Source organism: Ips typographus, linkage group LG1 (genome assembly GCF_016097725.1).
Source record: "Ips typographus isolate SLU linkage group LG1, UJ_Ityp_2.0, whole genome shotgun sequence".
NCBI classification, from domain to species: Eukaryota; Metazoa; Arthropoda; class Insecta; order Coleoptera; family Curculionidae; genus Ips; species Ips typographus.
This window is the reverse complement of record NC_138422.1, coordinates 1279054-1302126: the sequence shown is the minus strand read 5'-3', so window position 1 is coordinate 1302126 and position 23073 is coordinate 1279054. Positions and strand designations below refer to the sequence as shown.

The following is a 23073-nucleotide window of genomic DNA, read 5'->3' as shown; positions in this document are numbered from 1 at the left end:
AAAATAATATAAAAGTTGACTTTTAATGCTAGAACTGACTTTACTAGGACTAAAGAGAGTCCAAAAGTATGTTTTTAAGACTTTAATTGGTGTACAACTCAATTTTCTGGACTGGACAACAAGTCTAGAAGTAAATTAAATTTTCGGACTATTTTATTTCTAAAAATTAGTTCTCAAGACTATTATTGTAGCATTTGGTACCAACATTTTTTACTTTTATTACTGAAGACACTTGACTTTTGGAAATAGTCTTAAACTCGATTTTTCAGTCTTAAAAAGCACTAAAAACAGTCTGAATTTCTTAGAGATGCTACAATTTATTGCACCTATGAGGGTAGAAGTCAATTTAATAGTGAAGAAGCTTGAAATAACATTTTCAAGACTATGGTCAGTGGACACACTGGCTTTTAGGTTTGATAAGTCAAAAACTTTGTAAAGATAGTCTTGAAACTCGTTTTGAGGCACTGATAACAGCCTTAAAACACTAAAAACAGTCTAGTTTGTTAAGAAATACCCGAATTTTTTGCACTGAGGTGTCTAGAAGTCGATTTAATAGTGGCAAAGCTTGGAATGCCATTTTAAGTCTATGAAGAATGTAAAAATTGTTTTTTAAGTTTGCTATGTCAATAACTAGGTGAAGATAGTCTTGAAACTCGATTTTCCAAGCTGAAAGCAGTTTTGAAGCACTAAAAATAGTCCAGAATTCGAAGAAAATGAAAAGCAAAGTAAAAAGCACAAAAAGTTCGTTTTCAAGACAATTTTCACGAATCTAATGTTAATGTCCTGCATCTAAGACTATTTTCAAGACTAAAATATTGAAATTTGTCTTCAAATTATGAAAACTTACTTCAAATACAAATTTTAAGCTTCTGATGTCACTTTTCATTAGTTCAGTCACATTTTGGGGTTCAAGTCAATTTTTAAGGTTTAAATGTATGAATTTGTAGTGAAAAATTCTTGAAAAAGTAGTTTTTATGTCTACAAGTCAATTTTTAGTATTAAAGTCTCTCGATTTGCATGAAAACTGGTTACAAACACAATTTTTAAGTTTCTGAAATTTGTATCTTTTCTAATTCAATTTTCAAAACTAAAGTCGTTTAGTTTGTCTGGAAACTATGAAAACTGGCTACAATAATATTTTTTAAACTTCTTAAGTGAATTTTCCATTTCCAAAACAATTTTTAAGTTGGGTTAGGTTAGTTTTGGGTCTTTGACCGTAATAACGTGTAATAAAGTGCTTGTTCCAAATTTGATCAATATTGTTCCAACGGTCTGACAGTTATGACAAAAAAAACGATTTTTTAAACAGAAATTTGAAGGACTGTATTTTCCTTAAGAAGCACTTTTCAGGAAAATGACAAAATGAATGTCAACTTATTTTTTAATTGGCTATGGATTGGGAATTATTGACATTTAAAACTGGACCACCCTGTATAGGTACACAGTGTCCAAGATTAGAATGCGATGCATAAAGATCTCCAAAAAACTGTGAAGTGGAAAAGGTATACGAAGTAGGTTAAACTAGGAAAAAGTTGTGGAGAGGACCATATCCATAGCGTGTTCAAAAATCGAGTATTTTGTTTAATTTTTCAGATATAAAAAAAATATATATTTTTCTCATTTTTGGAGTTATTTTTCCTATGGACCGAAAATTTGGATCGAACTGAATAACAAACCTGATACGGTACGATATGGACAGGACACGATGTGTATGTGGTCAATAATCTGTCTTTCAGCTTAAAAGTTAAATAAAATACTGGTTGTATTTAAAACTCACTAAAACCAGAAAAAATAACAAATTTTTGGATCTTTTAATTACCACCATACTTTACCGCCACAAGTAATGTAAAGTTTATCATTTTAGATTTGAAATGTACAGAAAAAAGTAAACCAGCAGGAAATAAAATACTACTAAATTTAATTACGTACAATTTATTCAATGACTATGAGACACTTACAAGATAAAGCAAGAAAGATACTAGTAACTGAACTTCAATTATTATACACACACACAATACCGTATATACAACCAATTAGATTAATTGCACTAACAATTCAAATCACTCTTACTTGTGCTTGGATTTCTTTTTCTTCTTCTTCGTCTTCTTGTGCTTTTTACGTTTTTTATCTTTGTCCGAGTCGCTCGATTCACTACTCGATTCGGACTCGCTGCTACTGCTGCCCTTCTTCTTCTTTTTCTTGCGCGTTTTGCGCTTTTTCTTCTTTTTGTCCTCTTCCGAACTGGAAGTGGACGATTCCGAACTACTGCTCTCCTCCTGATTGGTCGCTTTACGTTCCTTGTCCCGTTTACCGTCCTTGTCGCTCTCGTCATCATTCATCTCCAAGTCATAGTCCGGTTCGAAGTTAGCTTCGTCTAAGGTGGATTTGCGTTTATCAACAGCCGATTTGGGTTTGTTTTCTTGTTTGCTTGTTTCTGCTTTGTGTTCTTCTTCGTGTTTTTTGCTTTTATCTTTTTTGATTTTCTTGTCTTTGCGTCTCTTTTTATGGTCTTCACTAGGAGAGCGGGTGCGTTTGCGCCTTTCCCTGGACTTCTCTACTTCGTCTTTTTTTGTGTGTGTTCTTTTATTCTTGTCACTACTTCTGTCGGTTCTGCTTCGCCTGTCTCTGTCTCTGCTTCGTTCTTTCTTCTCGTGGCGCCTTTCCACTTCAATCCGTCTCTCTCTACGATTGAACGGAGAAGGAGTGCGCCGGGTTTCAATTAGAAGAGGTTTAGGATCCGGATCGTCAACTTTCTTCCCTAATCGTTCTTTAACAGATAGTCGAGGTTTCTCCACTGGCACTTCAACCTTCTTCGCATCCTCTTCGGCATACACTTTAACGCGTTCACCTCCCACTTTTTTGATCTCTAAGGGTCTAATCGAGTTGATTGCTCGGGCAAAAATCACATTCTCGGCTCGCTTCAGTACTTCGCTAGAAACTTTGTTCAGTTTGGGATCGTTAGATTCTTTGGAGTCCTTGGGACTGTGCTGTAGTTGACCATCCTCATCCACTTCCCATCTAGATTTCTCTGGAACTGGAGCCAAAATGTCAGACTCATCCAGTTTAATATCCACGTCGGGGTGGAGTTCTAAAATACCAGTATCTTCTTCTTCGATTTTTTGTTGCTCTTGGAGTTCATCACTCATTTCACCATCTTCCTTCAGAGGCTCTACTCTAACTTCTTTATTTATCTCCTGTTCGGAAATAACTTGGTCGTACAGCTCTAACTTGATTTCTTCCTGTTCCATCATGTCTCTCTCCTCTTGCTTTCTGATCTCATCCTCTCGTCTCTGTTCTTCTTCCTGCTGTTGTTGTCGTTTTAAATCTTCTTCCTTTTTCTTATTTTCTAACCGGCGCATTTCTTCCTCCTTCTCTAGAAGCTTCCTGGCTTCTTCTATGGCTTTTCGCTTAGCTTCTTCTTTACGAGCCTCTTCCTCACGCTTTTTCCTTTCATCTTCCATAAAGCGCAGACGTCGTTCTTCTTTTTTACGTTCTTCCTCTTGCCGTTTCTTGTCTTCTTCCCCACGCAACTTTCTGCGTTCATCTATTTTTTTTCTGATTTCGTCCGGGTCTTCGTCGTGGCTGCCACTCTTGGGAATCACCTGTTTAAACTCCTCTTTTTTGGTGCGCTCCTTTGACTTGTGATGCTTATCTTTTTTCTCCTTCTTTTTCTTCTTGTCATTGTCTTTTTTGTCTTTGTGTTTCTTCTTGTCCTTGCTCTTCGACTTTCTCTCGTCATCCGACTGGTCTCTGTGTCTCATTTCTTTCGCATCTCTGTCGTGCTTTTTGTTGTCATCTTTAGGTGCGCTGGGGCTGCGTCTCTTTCTACCCCGTTCCGGAGTACCAGAGTTCTTCGGGCTATTGTGTCTCCATTTATCGGGTGGAGGAGTTTTGACCTCCTTACGTCTCTCTCTGGTGTGGTGATGTTCCTTTTTGTCGCGCTCTTCACGTTCTTGCCGTGGCGGCGTGTGACGTTGCTTGTCAAACTCTTCGACAGGGGGCAGCTCGCTCTCCAAACCAGGAATGGGGGGTTGTTCCACTTCGGGCGGTTCGAATTTTCGTTCGGCTTGGATGTGGTGGATCTGCTGCGGGTACCTAAGGAAAAACAACACCGTTAAGGTGATAATTGCATAAAGACGCGGAAGTACTTAAAAATTAATGTTACATGTTACAAAGGCCTTGTGATGGTGTTTTTTTAATCGTTTGCTGTCCTGGCGGTATCTGGGCCTGAAGATGGTGCTCGAGTCCTGCCCTGGTAGCTAAAATTGTTTAACGGCGAAGGTTATTGTATTTATTACCGATTTATTCACTGCAATCAATTCGGGAAAGGAATTGTGGTGTAGATGACTTTAGTGTGTTTTTGACAAATATTTGTACTCCCTACCAGATAACCAACTGATTAAAGTTCTGTTATGGAATGGAAATTTTAAAACTATCCATAGGAAATTAATGATAAAAAGGTTCTTACCATTACAAATCAATGGGATGGATGAAGATAGAAACACTTTGTGACAGGTGGTCTTTCTTGTAGTGGGACGTGTTATCATCAACATTCAATCACATACTAAATCTAAAAACACTATTCTTTTAATGAAGAAAAACATATGGTACAAATAACAGTTACCTAGTGTTTACATTTATATTTTCTAATGAAAAATGTCACTTACAAAGGTATTTCTGTCTTTGTCAATAGCATTGATTTGTTAATTCTTATCATTGGCTTTCTATGGATAGTTATAAACTCCTAAACTGTGAAAGTGAAAACACACTCTACAAATTATCTTCGAAACGACCTACAATACTCATATTTGTATTCTATTTAAATTCTAAAGATATCTGAAAAGAATGTATTGTACAATAAAACAGTGTCCAACAAATGTAAATTAATATTTTAGTTGTCAGTTCTGTAACTAATTTGAAATTTACGAACCTGCTATTAACAGCACAATCTCTAATAGGTCTGTTCGCAGAGGCAACTGGTTTTCAACTATAAATTCAAAAATTTTGGCTATTATTGGTCACTTGACATTTTCTGGCTAATGGCCAATAACTGGACATATTTTTCTGATTATTCGTTGGAGATTATTACTGCGAACAGACCTAATATTTGTCAAACAAGAAATTAAATAGAATAAGTTTAGTATTGAAATACTTAATTAATATTAAAATAACCAAACATTATAAACAATCCAAGGCGGTATAGAAACACACTACAGAAATTAACAACTTGTCCATATTTGATGAATTATGACCCTAAATAGCAGTTTTAAGAACAAACATATTAATGATTAAAAACGAAGAACAGGCTCAAAACATACACGCCACTGGAATCAGATTGTTTCCTCCCCTTTGCAACCCTCTATACAGGGTGGTCCATCATGAACTGGCGCGATCCATTATAAAAAAAACCGTAATAACCATAGTTCTGAAAATTTGGTAAAACAATAATGATTGTAATTTTCGCATATCAGAAAACCATTTTTTCGTGGTTTTTGGGTTTTGTCGTGTAAAAGTTTGTTACCCATGTGAAAAATTGTATACTTTTTGAAATAATATTTTTAAGTTTCAAGCTTTAAGTTGTTGATTTCATAGACAACAGAAAAAATGTAAAGAATTAAAAGCATTCAAAATGAGTTACTCAATTCAATATATGAAATAATCTGCAAAAGTCTGTAACATCTTGTATGTATACATAAAGTATGGAATAAATTCATTATTTTTTCAACTGCAGATTTTCTGAATTTTTAAATAAATCTGAAAGCTAGTAAGTTCTATCCAATTTTTATTTATTATCAAAAAATAAAACTCCAAATATTGGTCCAATGTTTTTTGAAATTCCCACAATTGTTCGCTTATTTTAAAATAAAAACGATCCTTGGTTGGTTTCAATAAAATGGAGCAAGTGTCCATTATGCTATAAAAGTCATACCTGGATTCAATCTGTCCTAATCAGTGGCTCGGTAGACGTGGACCTATTGAATGGCCTCCCTGATTCCAGAATTTAACACCATTAGACTTTTTCTACTCTATTCTATTTTTCTGCTCCGTTTAGTTGAAATGACTAGCCACGGATGTTTGTGGTTATTTCAGCTGGTTTGGTAACGAAGATCAGGTATCCACAATCCGGCAACACTGTTCCTAATTATTTGTGTATAGGTTTTGATTGCAGTCAATAAATTTCAACTAAAAAGCTCACAATAACCTTCCCGTGCTTAATAGGATTTTGAAAAAAATACAGTTTTTCAACTGAATATATTTATTACTTAACTATAAAAATAACAAGTACATAATAGTATTTGTAGAACCACGGGATTATGTATAAAAATAGACAAATTACTATGTAGAAAGGTACATCAGAAGTAAAAATAACGTCAAAATCCATCACTCAAAATATCACAGATAAATTACATATTTAACCTAAGGGTTAACAGGGAGTTTCGTTATCACTCAACTTTCAAAAAAATCACGTCAAAATATATAAAAATGCGCCGTACAAACTTCAAAAGTTGTAATTTCGTGTCACTCGACGCCATAAATCTAAGAGCCAACCTTAAAATTACAACAAACGACAAAAAACCAAAACAGTACTGCCACCACGCAAATCGATCGGCAAGCAGTACTGTCCGTCCAAATTTCAAGGGCCTACTCACAGTTAAGGTGGTTGTCAAGTACCTGTTCGAAAAGCCGGGCTGCTCCGGATAGTAGGGGTCCCGCGGGGGCGCCCACAGTGGGGGCGGCTGCTGACTAACCATTGGTGGGGCCGTTCCTCTGTTCCGGCCATAGTCGCGTTCCCGTTCATCGTAAAACCGTTCCCGGCTGTCCCCTCTGCGCCCTCTGGACGGTTTGTCGCGGAAATTGGACCGATCGTAATCGCGGTCAAACTCAACTCGATCAACACGACGTCTAGAACAAACAATAAAAATGTAATTCTGACTGTCCTAGATTATAGTTGAAAGTAATTAACTCCAATTATCCATCAACCCTCATTAATGATACAACATTCAATATTGCCGCTAAATTACGGTTTTTAGTCACAAAAATTGTAACATACACATTCTTCTAGTCCACAAGTATAGCACACATTTTATACCAATGCTGCACACTCAACTTTTTTGAAAATTTTAAAAATGTGCTCGTAAGTCTCAAAAATGTTAGGCTATTGGATAGGAAATTTAATGAGGATTCCAAAAATGTGCTTAAAACTGTCATTTTCACACTACAAGTGGGTTTTACAGGCGATTTTGTCCTTGACTGTCCTTTCAAACTGTGGTTCTACCAGTTCAAATTTTGACACTGTTTTTCTAACTGACTATACTCGATTTTTTAGACTATTAGATAGGAAATTTAATGAGGATTCCAAAAATGTGCTTAAAACTGTCATTTTCACACTACAAGTGGGTTTTACAGGCGATTTTGTCCTTGACTGTCCTTTCAAACTGTGGTTCTACCAGTTCAAATTTTGACACTGTTTTTCTAACTGACTATACTCGATTTTTTAGACTATTAGATAGGAAATTTAATGAGGATTCCAAAAATGTTCTTAAAAACGTGATTCGGTGATTCTAAGTAGGTTTTACAGGCGATTTTGTCCTTAACTGTCCTTTGAAACTGTGTTTCTGATAGTTCAAACTTTGACACTGTTTTTCTCTCTGACTGTACTCAATTTGGTAGTGTTTTTTTAGGTAAGTAGATAGGAAATTTAATGAGGATTCCAAAAATGTGCTTAAAACTGTCATTTTCACACTACAAGTGGGTTTTACAGTCGATTTTGTCCTTGACTGTCCTTTCAAACTGTGTTTCTAGCAGTTCAAATTTTGACACCGTTTTTCTAACTGACTATACTCGATTTTTTAGTGTTTTTTTAGACTATTGGATAGGAAATTTAATGAGGATTCCAAAAATGTGCTTAAAACTGTAATTTTCACACCACAAATGGGTTTTACAGGCGATTTTGTCCTTGACTGTCCTTTGAAACTGTGTTTCTGTTAGTTCAAACTTGGACACTGTTTTTCTCTCTGACTGTACCCAATTTGGTAGTGTTTTTTTAGGTTAGTAGATAGGAAATTTAATGAGGATTCCAAAAATGTGCTTAAAACTGTCATTTTCTCACTCCAAGTGAGTTTAACAGACGATTTTGTCGCTGACTGTGTTTTCAAACTTTGGCAGCACTTTTCCCCCTGACTGTACCGAATTTAGTGATATTTTTTTAGGCTATTGGATAGGAAATTTAATGAGGATTTCAAAAATGTGCTTAAAACTGTTATTTTCACACTACAAGTGGGTTTTACAGGCGATTTTGTCCTTGACTGTCCTTTCAAACTGTGTTTCTGTTAGTTTAAATTTTGACACTGTTTTTCTCTCTGACTGTACTCAATTTGGTAGTGTTTTTTTAGGTTAGTGGATAGGAAATTTAATGAGGATTCCAAAAATGTGCTTAAAACTGTAATTTTCACACCACAAATGGGTTTTACAGGCGATTTTGTCCTTGACTGTCCTTTCAAACTGTGTTTCTAACAATTCAAACTTTGACACCATTTTTCACCATGACTGTACCGATATGTTCTTTGTTTTTTTTTTTGGCTATTAAATAGGAAATTTAATGAGGATTCCAAAAATGTACTTAAATCAAACATTTTCTGACTAGAAGTGGGGTTTACCAGCGATTTTGTCCCTGACTGTCCTTCCGAACTGTGTTTCTTTTAGTTCAAAATTTGACACTGCTTTTCTCCCAGACTGTACCACATTTTATACGGTTTTTCCAAGTAACTGAATAGGAAATTTAACGAGGATTCCAAAAATGTGCTTAAAACTGTCATTTTCTCATTCCAAGTGGGTTTTCCCGGCGATTTTGTCTCTGACTGTCCTTTCAAACTGTGTTTCTGGCAGTTTAAATTTTGACACTGTTTTTCTAACTGACTATACTCGATTTTTTAGTGTTTTTTTAGGTTAGTAGATAGGAAATTTAACGAGGATTCCAAAAATGTGCTTAAAACTGTCATTTTCTCACTCCAAGTGAGTTTAACAGACGATTTTGTCGCTGACTGTCTTTTCAAACTGTGTTTCTGGCAGTTCAAACTTTGACAGCGCTTTTCTCTCTGACTGTACCGAATACCTATTGTTTTCATTCGATTGGCAATCTGAAGCCAAGCCTTCTTCAAGGCATTATTATCCTTGTGTTGACGGTGCTTAGAATCCCACAAAATAGGGAACTTTGAACAAAATCAATTAGCGTAGTGTTAAAATCGTTTTCGTTCATCTCCACGGACATATTTGCTTTGCTGTTTCTGTTTTGTTTTCTGTCCCTGTCATGAATGTCATGATAACGACGTTTACGCGCGGAAAATGTCAAAATATGAATTTACGGAAGAACGCTGATTGGCTGTCCGCATTCCGCGAATGTTCCGGATTCATGTGAACCAAGCTTTAGAGAGAATCTTACGTCATCGTAATTCGTGACGTCACAACTAGGAATTTTGACAATCAAGTAAAGCTGTGCAATGAAAAATTGAAGTAAAGTTAAAAATGTCATGTTAGTTGATGAATCCCTACCCCCATTTGCAATTACAAAACTTATCATTAATTAACTGAATTGTACATTAATCATTTTAATTAAAATTTCAGGTGCCTATTGACATTCTGCAAATTCTAAAGCCGGAACAAATCCGATTGGGAATAGGCGGTTTCTACCCCAGTCGTATCAAGCGCACCCTACTGGTTAACTTGCTCACCACATTCATATATGTTCTCACCTTTGGCCACATAACGTTGGTGGTAAATTACGCCCTGTCCACCGACGATATGGCCAAAGTTTCGGAAATATTCCTGTTATCAATGACTCAAATTAGTTTCGTCAATAAACTGATCAATTTTCAGTCAAAATATTGCAAATTAGCCGAACTGGACAAAACCCTCGAGCAGGACGTGTTCACCAATGTAACACCGAAAGAGCAGAACATTTTTAGTAAAACTATCGCAAGTGGCCAGAGAGCATTGTGGTTCTTTTATGGCATTTGCACGATTGGGGTTTCAGTGTATGGGCTGGCACCTTTGATGGATAACGCCGCAACCGGAAGAAAAAATTACCCGTTTCCCGCCAAATTTCCTTTTAATCCGGACGATTACTACGTAATAATTTATATGACAGAAGTGATTACTCTGGTTATAAGCGCGTGGATTAATGCCAGTAAGTAATTGCATGATTTAACTAGTGCTTTTACACGCAAATGTACCACACTACACACTAGTACCACAAATACTCCACACTTTAATTCTTTTTAATGTAATTACTGTATAGTAGGACTTTATGTTGACGTTCCTTTTCACTAGAAACGTTCTTTTCAGCACAGAATATTTCGCCTAAATATTTTTAAGTATTAATAATTAAGTACAATTAAATAAACCATTACATTAAAATACGCCAACAAGACTGTATCGCTTAGAGTATTTGCAGACTTCTTTGCCATACATGCTTTCCAGCAATTAAATTCTATTTCCTACCGTTCATTTCACTTTTTTACAGTAAATTCTACTTCAAATGGAAGGATACCAAAATCTTCCAAAATTACGATCTTGACTGATTTTAATAACAAACAAGTGTATGACCACTCTGGTAACGAATCTGCCGATGGTTTACTGATACACTTCACTGATATTAAATTTGCTTTAATTAAATGCATTTGAATTTTATTTTAAAATATTGTGCATAAAACGTAACAAAAATAACTATTACATTGTTTACAGACATGGACGGTTTGTTTGTAAAACACGCTGTTATCGCCACGGCACTATGCAAAATCTTACGCAAAAAAATCACTACGGTGTCGCAAAACACTGAATATAACCGAACCGTGGAGGATAGACTGAAACGCTGCATAGTCTATTACAGTCAAATAATTTCGTATGAGATCTCGTTCTTATTAAACAAGATTGACTTGATCAACTTCCCTTTTCAGGTATGTCAGTAAAATCCAAAAAATTTATTCGTACGCAGTTTTGATCCAATTTCTGTGCAGTGCCATAGTGATCTGTTTAACGGGTTTCCAATTTTTAGTGGTGAGAAAGCCTTGTTTTAGTTCGTTTAGAACGGTTTAGTAATTTCGAAGATTGCACACAAATATCTACAGGGTGGTCCAGTTTTAAGTGTGAATAATTCACCATTTGATAGCTAATCAAAAAATAAGTTGACTTGCATTATGTCATTTTTCTGAAAAACGTTTCCTAAGGAAGATACAGTCCTCCAAATTTCAATTTAAAAAATCGTTTTATAGTTTAAAACTGAACATCCAAGACTTGTGAAAGTCCAAATTTGTACTGAATAGTCTAAAAACTTTTTTACTACTAGGAATGGTCTTATGATTCGCTTTCTCAGACTGCCATCCTGGTTGAGTGTCTGAAACTGGCATTCAAGAACTAAAAAAAGTCCGGAAATCAAGATAAAGATTGTATTGTGCATGAAACTCATTTTTTACTACTAAAAATAGTATAAAAGTTGACTTTTAATCAGGGTTCAGAGGATATATATCCAGTGATATATATCATGATAAATATCATGATATATATCTTGATATTTACAGCTTGATATATATCCGATATATTCGATATTTTTATTAATTGAATAAAAACCGGTTTCAGTTATTCAAAGCATCAAAAAATTATTATATTAAGTATCAAGAATATTACGTAAGCTTTACTGAACGATGACAAAGTTTGGTTTTCTAATTTGTCTGAGATTAGTAAAGCTGTTACTGTGTGTCGAGAAATAGATAGTTTTCAGAGTCGCATAATAAAAAGTTTATTTTTTTTGTATAGAAATAATATAAGTTATTATAAAAGGATTTGTGTTAAAACAAAATCTAGCTTAAGTAAGCATAAAACAAAACAATTTTTTTAGTTTTTTATATTTTTTATAGCTAAGTATATAAAGATTGAAAATGATATATATCGGATATATATCTGATATATATCCGATATATATCATGTGATATGATATTTATATAAATATCATGATATTTTCAAACCCTGCTTTTAATGCTAGAACTGACTTTACTAGGACTAAAGAGTCCAAAAGGATATTTTCAAGACTTTAATTGGTGTACAACTCAATTTTCTGGACTGGACAACAAGTCTAGAAGTAAACTAAATTTTCGGACTATTTTATTTCTAAAAATTAGTTCTCGTGACTATTATTGTAGCATTTGGTACCAACATCTTTACTTTTATTACTGAAGAAATTTGACTTTAGGAAATAGTCTTAAACTCGATTTTTCAGTCTTAAAAAGCACTAAAAACAGTCTGAATTTCTTAGAGATGCTACAATTTATTGCACCTATGAGTGTAGAAGTCAATTTAATAGTAAAGAAGCTTGAAATAACATTTTCAAAATTATGGACAGTGGAGAAACTGGCTTTTAGGCGTGATAAGTCAAAAACTTTGTAAAGATAGTCTTGAAACTCGATTTGAGGCATTGAAAACAGCCTTAAAACACTAAAAACAGTCTAGTTTATTAAGAAATTCCCGAATTTTTAGCACTGAGGTGTCTAGAAGTCGATTTAATAGTGACAAAGCTTGGAATGCCATTTTAAGTCTATGAAGAATGTAAAAATTGTTTTTTAAGTTTGCCATGTCAATAACTTGGTGAAGATAGTCTTGAAACTCGATTTTCCAAGTTAAAAGCAGTTTTGAAGCACTAAAAATAGTCCAGAATTCGAAAATGAAAAGCAAAGTAAAAAGCACGAAAAGTTAGTTTTCAAGACAATTTTCATGAATCTAATGTCAATGTCCTGCATCTAAGACTATTTTCAAGACTAAAATATTGAAATTTGTCTTCAAATTATGAAAACTTACTTCAAATGCAAATTTTAAGCTTCTGATGTCACTTTTCATTAGTTCAGTTACATTTTGGGGTTCAAGTCAATTTTTAAGGTTTAAATGTATGAATTTGTAGTAACAAATTCTTGAAAAAGTAGTTTTTATGTCTACAAGTCAATTTTTAGTATTAAAGTCTCAAACGCAACTTTTAAGCTTCTGAAATTTTTATCTTTTCTAATTCAATTTTCAAAACTAAAGTCTTTTAGTTTGTCTGGAAACTATGAAAACTGGCTACAATAATATTTTTTAAACTTCTTAAGTGAATTTTCCGTTTCCAAGACAATTTTTAAGTTGGGTTAGGTTAGTTTTGGGTCTTTGACCGTAATAACGTGTAATAAAGTGCTTGTTCCAAATTTGATCAATATTGCTCCAACCGTCTGACAGTTATGACAAAAAAAAAACGATTTTTTAAACAGAAATTTGAAGGACTGTATTTTCCTTAAGAAGCACTTTTCAGGAAAATGACATAATGAATGTCAACTTATTTTTTAATTGGCTAGGGATTGGTGAATTATTCTCGGAATTATTGACATTTAAAACTGGACCACCCTGTATATTGGGATCAGTTCAGAATCAGGTAAAGTTCAAACAAATTTCAGGTCTCTTCTAAAAACGGAAAAATCGGCCTGGCCATTTATATGCTCTGCATGACCGTCCAATTGGTGCTCTACTGTTGGTACGGTCACATTTTAACAGACGAAGTGCGTTTTTTTTTAAAGCTAATTCTAAAGACTGCCTTGACACTGAATATAATATTGTAGAGTAATAAAATTACCTCAGCCTGTTATGAAACTGACTGGTATAATATGAAGCTAACTAATCAGAGAATGATTGTTACAATCATGGAAAGAGCTAAAAAACCGCTAACTTTACAGGCCTTAGATGTATTCAGTCTGGATCTCTTTACTCTAATGACAGTAAGTTCATCAAGCTACCTTTAATAAAATATGGATAAAAAATTATAAATTGTCAATTTTCTATTGCTTAACTTTGATAAGGTGATGTTTGTTTCAATAGCGTAATATCTCTATTAAATTTATCTTATAAGCCAATATTTTGGCAAACTATTTAACTACAAGTCTCATTAGTGTGGTAGAATTTTGACAGCTCATACCACTTTCAGATATTGAGATCATCCTATTCCTACTTCGCGGTTCTGCAACAACTTTATAAGGACTAAACCGTCAACGAAATACCAACATCGACAGAAAATTCTATGCACTGCAACTCAAATAATTGTCAATTGCAAAATAATTCATAATCCCAAAAACTACATATTTACGTCACAACTATGTCTTGCAACGAAACTGAAGCTAAGCTACAACAACATGCTTCGTACCTGGGAGGCGACGACCTAATCGGGGACCGGAATCGACCCCTACGCAGCGCCTGAGGCGGGGACGAGGGTCGCCTCGAAGGTGGAAGCGGTGAGCCCCTGGGGCTCGGTCTAGGCGAGTAAGAGTGAGAACGCGACCTAGAAGTGACACAAACACAGCCCTGTTTACATACAACCCGCAAACGAAAGGACACTAGTTTTAAGTTAGGAATTAAACGAATATAGTTGACACACCGCAGTCTAATAAGCCGGGTAATTCACTTGTTCCGATTGAAGCATAAACCCACACAAATTACATTGTTGTTGTTGATTACGAGTTGAAGTAGTAAAACCACTTACCTGCTGATAGAAAATGATCGGCTGCGACTTCTGGTTTTGCGCCTTCTAGGACTACGACTGCGCCGTCTGAGCGGTGGTGGCGACCTGCTAAAGCTGCGACTGCGACTTCGCGACCAGCTGCGTCGCGCCATGCGCTGTTGCCGTGCCCGTTTTTCGTCTTTTTCGCGCAAGATTCGGTTAAACGCAGCCAATGGATCGTCAATTAAACTGCAAACCCAGATTTAATTAGTGTTCGTCATAGTTTCAGCAAAAATAAGAATATAAAATTTTGAATGGGCAAACCCTGACTTGATTAACATTGATTGATCACACATCATTAATTTACACTCAAAGAATAATTGTTTCTAACAAAAACTGCATTCACGTCATAGATTTAAAATTTGAGTAGATTGATATTATAATAAGCGAAAAAGACAAAAAAAAACTAAATTATTCCACCTAGCTTTCATCTATATTTCCAACTTAAATTCTACACAAAAAAGGAAAAACTAATATTAATTTAGATCAGGTAATCTGGTAACCATCGGTTATTTAGATACCAGACTATTAATTTTATGCACTCATTACAAATTGCATTTTTCTTGAAACCGGTCGCTTTTAGCAGTTTCGCGAAAGTGTACCTTTTTTTCTTCAAACACACACACAGTATTAGATTAAAAAGTATGACAAAATCAAATAGTACATAAAAATAGTTGACAAAAATGAGTTTTGTGTATTAAAAACCTCCATAAACAACCTTTCACGTATTTCCAGTTCACCGCTGAAATAATATTAATTAAAATACATTTTTAACTGTAATTTTCGACCTTCTTTATCGCCCTTATTGTCACTTTATTGACTAAGGTAAATGTGGCTGAATCCAAAGACATTAATATGTACTAACGTATATAGACCTGCCCCTATTCTATCAAAGTTTGTGCCAAGATGATATGTCACATTATAAACGGCATTTAACACATCTTTTACCCCACCAAAATTTGAGCCAATTATGTGGGCAATGTTGCCCGTTTGTGCAACTACGCTGACAAGTAATACACAGTTATAAGAGACGAAAAGAAAGACGAAATTAGTCTATGGCGAAAGTCTTACTGTAAAAAACTTTCGTGTGTATTTTTTCAACACATTTGTTCTGCATATTAATATAAAGGAGTATTTTAAAATTTACATTGTAAAATATGATTTGGCCTCATAAAAACTGCATTGTAAGAAACGTGGCAACGGCGCAGAACACGACTATACAAAGCTGACCAATGGGGAAGCTCCTAGCTGGTGGTAGTATTTCTAGTAAATTGCGGCAATGTTGAAAGTGCTTTGTTGTGATTTGCATTTTGATGGTGTGACCACGTATTTCCAAATAGTTTGTAAAAAATTCTCAATTTTCAGTAAAAAAAATAAATAATATTAGCAATATATTTAACCCTATATGATATAAGATGCACAATTCAGTTTTCCGCCACTGAATTCCTCTTCGGACTATAAGGAGAGAGACAACAACCTAAAACACGTGTTAGCACAGACCCATCCCCACCCGCCGTTTGTTCATTCATTACTTTCGGCTGCAACGGATCGATAAAAAGAGGTGTCTGCTTAAAAATTATCTGTATTTATTAATGACTAGGCAGGTCTATCCTAAGATATTAATGTCTTTGGCTAAATCGACTTATTTTGGTTCTTGCTTCTATCTACCTGTGCTAGAACGTTGTCCAGACCTTTTAGAAACACCCTGTACGTTTAGTTAACAAGTGCAACATTGCCCTTCATTCAAAAAACTTACCCCGGTGGTGTCCGATCTCTGCCACCCCTCCGTCCCGGAAAATCTCTAGGCCTGCCTGGATAACTGGGACCAAACCCACCAGGAGGACCAACTAATGGATCAAACACAGGCCTGGCACCGTACGGTCTGAAAAACCACGTCAAATAAAAACACTGTTTTCTCAATTAGCCAACTGTCCACTTACCCGGAGCCTGGCGGCATGTAAGGAGGAGGTTGCGATCCTGGTGGGGGTAATCTGAAATTGGGTGGCGCTCCAGGTGGCACATGGTAAGGCGGTTGACCGGCCGGTGGATAACCGCCGTGAGGCATACCTGGAGGTGGTCTCTAAAACAAACAGTCAGTTAACTAATTCATTTCAATAAAAGTAAAAAAAATACCTGCATGGTTCCAGGAGGCATACCCACTGGTGGCAGCACGTCGCCTTGCATTGTGTGAGGCGGTGGCACTGCAAAGTTACCGCCCATACCCGGGGGAAAGTCGTCTCTGGTAGGCGTTTCTGGTGAACGCGGCCTGCCACAGGGCATACAACTTCAATAAGAATAAAACCCAAGCTAGCTGAAATACTTTACCTGCGCTCAAAACTAGGCGAACGTCTGTTACGCATCTTTCTAGGTGATGGACTTCTGCTTCTGCGATGTTTAGGAGAGCTCTTCTTGCTGACATCTACAATTATTATTCACCACTTATATCAATGTAACTTAAAGTATTCAATTACTATAACTTTAGTTGCACGTCATCAAGTTAAAAAATGGCAGCGCTGTCTAAGTTGAAGAATGTGATTTTGGAAATGTGACATTTAAAGTGAGAACCGTGTTTGTTCACACTTTTTTCGTATTAATAATTTCATTTGTACTAATTGTACACTAAGGTTAGCATTGTCAATAGTAACTGCAGGGTGGTCCAGTTTTAAATGTCAATAATTCACCAATCCATAGCCAATTAAAAAATAAGTTGACATTCATTATGTCATTTTCCTGAAAAGTGCTTCCTAAGGAAAATACACTCCTTCAAATTTCTGTTTAAAAAATCGTTTTTTTTGTCATGACTGTCAGACCGTTGGAGCAATATTGATCAAATTTGGAACAAGCACTTTATTACACGTTATTACGGTCAAAGACCCAAAACTAACCCTACCCAACTTAAAAATTGTTTTGGAAACGGAAAATTCACTTAAGATGTTTAAAAAATATTATTGTAGCCAGTTTTCATAGTTTCCAGACTTTAGTTTTGAAAATTGAATTAGAAAAGATAAAAATTTCAGAAGCTTAAAAATTGTGTTTGTAACAAGTTTTCATGCAAATCGAGAGACTTTAATACTAAAAATTGACTTGTAGACATAAAAACTACTTTTTCAAGAATTTGTTACTACAAATTCATACATTTAAACCTTAAAAATTGACTTGAACCCCAAAATGTAACTGAACTAATAAAAAGTGATATCAGAAGCTTAAAATTTGCATTTGAAGTAAGTTTTCATAATTTAAAGACAAATTTCAATATTTTAGTCTTGAAAATAGTCTTAGATGCAGGACATTAACATTAGATTCATGAAAATTGTCTTGAAAACGAACTTATCGTGCTTTTTACTTTGCTTTTCATTTTCTTCGAATTCTGGACTATTTTTAGTGCTTCAAAACTGCTTTCAGCTTGGAAAATTGAGTTTCAAGACTATCTTCACCAAGTTATTGACATAGCAAACTTAAAAAACAATTTTTACATTCTTCATAAACTTAAAATGGCATTCCAAGCTTTGTCACTATTAAATCGACTTCTAGACACCTCAGTGCTAAAAATTCGGGTATTTCTTAATAAACTAGACTGGTTTTTAGTGTTTTAAGGCTATTTTTAGTGCCTCAAATCAAGTGACTTTTACAAAGTTTTTGACTTATCAGGCCTAAAAGCCAATGTGTCCACTGACCATAGTCTTGAAAATGTTATTTCAAGCTTCTTCACTATTAAATTGACTTCTACACTCATAGACTGTTTTTAGTGCTTTTTAAGAGTTTCAAGTCAAGTTTCTTCAGTAATAAGAGTAAAAAATTTTGGTACCAAATGCTACAATACGTCTTGAGAACTAATTTTTAGAAATAAAATAGTCCGAAAATTTAACTTACTTCTAGACTTGTTGTCCAGTCCAGAAAATTGAGTTGTACACTAATTAAAGTCTTGAAAATATACTTTTGGACTCTCTTTAGTCCTAGTAAGGTCCGTTCTAGCATTAAAAGTCAACTTTTATACTATTTTTAGTAGTAAAATAGCTATTTATGTAACCAGTTACGAAAAGATCGATTTTGTATAACAAATGAATGTTTTGCGAGCGCAGCGAGGTCCTACAATTTGAATGAGTTACACAATAAGACATTTTCGAAACGTGTTGCATACATAATTTTTTCTTAATTTTGACCAAAAAGCGGTATATTTTAAAGTGATTTAACACAAATATTCACTTTCATAGCACCTTATATAAACTGTGACGACATGTTATGATGGATGTCGCCCATATGTTTCTACGGAAATACATAAAAACAGGGAGTGATGAAATGAACTTTTCATAACTAGTTACATAAAGTGATGAGTAAAACGTTTTGTCACTCTAATCAGTTTTGAAAAGTGTTACTTTATATGACAAAATTAGAAAAAATGAGTTTCATGCACAATACAATCTTTGTCTTGATTTCCGGACTTTTTTTTTAGTTCTTAAATGCCAGTTTCAGACACTCAACCAGGATGGCAGTCTGAGAAAGCGAATCATAGAACCATTCCTAGTAGTAAAAAATTTTTAGACTATTCAGTACAAATTTGGACTTTCACAAGTCTTGAATGTTCAGTTTTAAACTATAAAACGATTTTTCAAATTGAAATTTGGAGGACTGTATCTTCTTTAGGAAACGTTTTTCAGAAAAATGACACAATGCAAGTCAACTTATTTTTTGATTAGCTATCAAATGGTGAATTATTAACAATTAAAACTGGACCACCCTGTATAGATAGTGGAAAGTTAAATCAGTTAGATATACTTACTTACTTTACAATTCTTTAAGGTATTACACTATTCATGTTAAACGTTATACATCAATTTCTTGAACCTTCGGTTTGGCAACGTTGCACACTTCCAAGAGTAAAGAGAAGGCATTACGTTTGATAGCAATTTTTTGTCCAAAAAAAAAAAACCGCCAATAATTGTCCAAAATACGACAGGGATCTATATCGAACCAGACCCCCTGTTTTCTCAATTTTTGACAGACCGTAACTCCAATCCATTTCACTCATTAGAAAGAGCATGAAAAATACTACAAAATGAGCCAAAACTCTCTCTAGCTCTTCACGGTTCTTATTAAATTGAAGTTGATATTAAATTTCAACAAACTACATAAAAAACAACACAAGCAAACATTGCACCTTCTGGCAAATAATTTTTATGTGGGAAATATAATTTCTCCTATCTATGCAAGGTTATTGCCCAGTAGGCAATAGACGTTGCAACTAAAAGTTATAATACACACCTTAGTGTAGAATACAGGCAAAAATTAATAAACAAGTTAACAACATAACATAATGAATAAACAAAATAACTTACGCTGGGTTCTGTCTCGTCCAGATCTGTCTGACCGTCCGCCTGTTGACACTTTACTGGTGATCTTATGGACTGGAGACTGTCTTGGAGACACCCCAGGTGGCCCTTCAGGCTCAGATGTCTTTGGTGTGTCTGGCTCAGCCTCCTGCAGCAATATCACAGAACGTGAGCATAACGGTTTTATTAGTTTAGAGGCCCTACTTTACCTTAACTAGTTCACCAGTATTTCTAGCATATTCTGTGGAATCTGCCTCGGAAATTACAGTTTTTTCTTCCTGCTTTGCCGCATCGTTTCCTGTCGAATCAACTTCAGGAGGAGGGGTGGTCTAAAATTCAAAAAATCATCTTATTCTCCTGAAAATGTTGGAAATTCAATACTAACCATTTTCTTTTCAGAGAATTGAGGCTTAAACACTGGCTTCTTCTCATAACCAGTAGTGTTTTTAAAGTTAGCCACAGATTTGCGCAAAAATCTGTTAGGAATTAAAGTGGCAGGTGAAATGTCTTTTTCATGACAATCTGGACACTCATGCTCTTCACTTTCAAGTAAAACACTTCTAACACACTCATCACAAAAAGAATTGCCTACGAAAAAACTGCAAATCAACCAAAAACTTCATTTTTGCAACCACCCAATTTACCACAGCAAGGAATCATAACGGCATCAGCCAGCAAATCTGAACAAATAGAACAAAGCAAGTCATCAGGAATTTCGGGCTTAGTTTCCTGTACAGGCGCAACAGACATTTGTTTTTGAGTGTAGGCCTGCAAATCTAAAGCAGGAACCGCGTACTGTCCGTTGGAAGTCATCATAGCCCCAGGTACTTGAGGACCTTCTACAGGAACTAAGAAACTGTGTGGAATGCCGGTGCTCTTTTTAATTTCCAAGGGTTCCTAAAATGTTTAATGCAATCATAAAAACAAGTCGATGTTGCACAATAATGAAATGCTTACAACTCCCTGTCCTAGTGGACAATCTTTGATCCAGTGGCCACTTTGATGACACTTAAAGCAGCGATAGCTTACAGGGACTGGCCCCACTTGATTAGAACCGCGTATTTTTACGTAACTACAAAGGAAAAACTAATCAGTAGGAGTCTTTTTTTTTTTTTCGCAGATATAATATGAATAACATTAGCAAACTTATGTTTTTTACAAAAAATGCAGTTAAACCCAAAAATTCTTGTAATTTATATCTAATTAGAGTTGTTAATGTGGGACTAATCAATTTGCGCCTTTTAACTGAAAACAGGAATATCACTAAATGTTTTGGTACATTTTTCACATATTTTTTTTTTGGATTTTTGTGTTGGAGATTTTACCTAACCAGACCAATACTATAAAAAAAAAACTAAATGTGAACTGAAAACCAATAATTTCAAAAATATGTAAAAATGTACAGGGTGTTTCAGAGTTGTTGTGACAAAGCCTAGGGGAGATTCTCCTGGCAAAATCAAGCAAAAAGTTCAAGAGAACATGTGTCTGCAAGTGCTTTATTCTCAAGATACAGGGTGTTCAAAAAAAACACCCTGTATCACTTCTAGATATAGATGTTGTTCACTAAACACTAATTATAGACTCAGCAAAATGTAGACATAGAACATGGAGTAAAGAAGTTTTCTACTTATACAAATATCTGTAGTGTTAAATGACAAAAATACATTCAACAATAATTTGAGTTAATTTTGTGGTTTTTAGAATAATAATGATGTCATATTTTCTTAAATGGGCAATTTTAAAACTTGCCGCATTCATACTACCTCTAAAGGCAGTTACTCATTGGAAAACTGTAACATTGCTTCTTGAAATACAAACCACGTTTCCAATACTATTGGTGGGTTTATATTCTTTTAAGAGGTATCATCTAAGAAGTGAGTAGAGAGAGATGTAAGAAGTAAGGATTCTTATCATATTGCACATGTGTTCAAAGCTATCAAATGTCGACTATGTGTTTGAAACATTCTCTAATTGGTTACATCTTACATGAGTTATATAGAGAAACAGATGTAAGATGTAACCAATTAGAGAACCTTTCAAACACAACTAATTTTCAAGGCCACTTCTTACAGGATACATGTTAAATGATATGCCAGTATAAACAGGAGCGCCATATCTTATGGGTTAACCTCACTTTTAATATCTCACTTCTTAGATGATACATCTTAAATGTTAGCTGAATATAAACCCACCGTAAAAAACAATAGTTGCTGCAACAGTTAGGTACCTTAACATTTTTTACCTGAAACTTTTTGATTTTGATGATTCATAAGGAGAAAGCCTATTTCTTACTATCTAACAACTAAAATCGATCAAACTTATGATAACCCAAACATAACAAACACTTACTTGCTTGGATCATAATCTTGTGTGCTTTGAGACATCATGGCTTTTATTTTGTCTTCTTCAGGAGCATCCAGATTGGTCAAGTCTGCAGCTTTGTTAATGGTACTGTTTTCATCAACTTTGGATGGTGGTGTGTCACTACCCCCATAACCTTCCCATTGTTTTTGTTTGGGGGCTGTTACTGGTATTCTTGCAATCAACAATGAGGTGTTTTTGGGTATGAGGGCATTTTCATCTTCATACACTATAAGAGAACTTATTAAGTCACGTTTTTAAAATTCGACTCTGAGAGAGTTTCACCTTCTTCTGTTTGGGCGTTAGTGATTCTAAGATCAAAATCGGTGCTTTTACCGATGCGTTTTTGCTGGATGATCGCGTTCTTCAAGTCTTTGACCGAAATGTGCAGAGCATCAAAGGTTATAGTGTCATATTCCAAAGCGGATTTGAAACGGTAATGGACCGACATCTCTAGTTAACAGGGTTTGAACCTCCGAAACTACACGGATAACAGACAAAATGAGCAAATTATAACGGAGTTTGCAAGAAAAATGGAGTCTTTTGTCTGACAACTTACCCCACAACAATACGAAAGCACAATTCGCAGTTTGTCTAATTAATAAAAAGTAAGATACTTTATTAAAGAGACACACAATCAAACTATTAGTATTTGAACTGTTTTAATGGCAAATTTAATTTAAAAAGGCTAAAGTGTAATAACTTTTCACCACTCAACACACTCAACAACACAAGATGAATAACACGAACAACATGGCGGCTCTTGGGGAGAATCGATACGTTGACGCAATGACACAAACGACAAATGAAGTTGACATTGCTGAC

General features: G+C 35.0%; 2 protein-coding genes across 3 annotated transcripts; one reads left to right on the top strand and one right to left on the bottom strand.

Moving 5' to 3' along the window:
* Positions 1 to 1916: 1916 nt before the first annotated feature.
* LOC145735467 (uncharacterized) lies at positions 1917 to 23017 on the bottom strand. Of its 2 annotated transcripts, XM_081989385.1 has the most exons (16): positions 22808 to 23017; positions 22534 to 22729; positions 22237 to 22477; positions 20845 to 20959; positions 20532 to 20784; positions 20273 to 20475; positions 20097 to 20216; positions 19894 to 20035; positions 16886 to 16979; positions 16694 to 16826; positions 16501 to 16640; positions 16317 to 16442; positions 14543 to 14749; positions 14207 to 14341; positions 6673 to 6903; positions 1917 to 4095 (listed from the first exon to the last, which is right to left on the bottom strand). In XM_081989385.1, exons 2-16 carry the CDS (start codon positions 22697 to 22699, stop codon positions 2067 to 2069), a joined length of 4335 nt encoding a protein of 1444 aa, XP_081845511.1. In that variant the 5' UTR covers positions 22700 to 22729; positions 22808 to 23017; the 3' UTR covers positions 1917 to 2066. The 2 variants fall into 2 exon arrangements, with proteins under 2 accessions (XP_081845511.1, XP_081845518.1); XM_081989392.1 differs by lacking the exon at positions 14207 to 14341.
* On the top strand, positions 9397 to 14213 carry LOC145733438 (odorant receptor 94b-like). Its single transcript, XM_081986266.1, has 6 exons — positions 9397 to 9411; positions 9622 to 10183; positions 10741 to 10952; positions 13467 to 13568; positions 13629 to 13784; positions 13991 to 14213. The coding sequence occupies exons 1-6, from the start codon at positions 9397 to 9399 to the stop codon at positions 14045 to 14047; spliced, it is 1104 nt and encodes a 367-aa protein (XP_081842392.1). The 3' UTR covers positions 14048 to 14213.
* Positions 23018 to 23073: the final 56 nt, after the last annotated feature.

Bases quoted from the DNA above. Each gene is read 5' to 3' on its own strand.
- LOC145735467 (XM_081989385.1), bottom strand. From the start codon at position 22,699: ATGTCGGTCCATTACCGTTTCAAATCCGCTTTGGAATATGACACTATA. The intron at 20,217-20,272 runs GTTAGTATTGAA...TTTGAATTTTAG, and splicing joins AATTCTCTGAAAAGAAAATG to ACCACCCCTCCTCCTGAAGT. The intron at 14,342-14,542 runs GTAAGTGGTTTT...TGTCACTTCTAG, and splicing joins CGATCATTTTCTATCAGCAG to GTCGCGTTCTCACTCTTACT.
- LOC145733438 (XM_081986266.1), top strand. The intron at 10,184-10,740 runs GTAAGTAATTGC...CATTGTTTACAG, and splicing joins AAGCGCGTGGATTAATGCCA to ACATGGACGGTTTGTTTGTA. The intron at 10,953-13,466 runs GTATGTCAGTAA...AACAAATTTCAG, and splicing joins TGATCAACTTCCCTTTTCAG to GTCTCTTCTAAAAACGGAAA.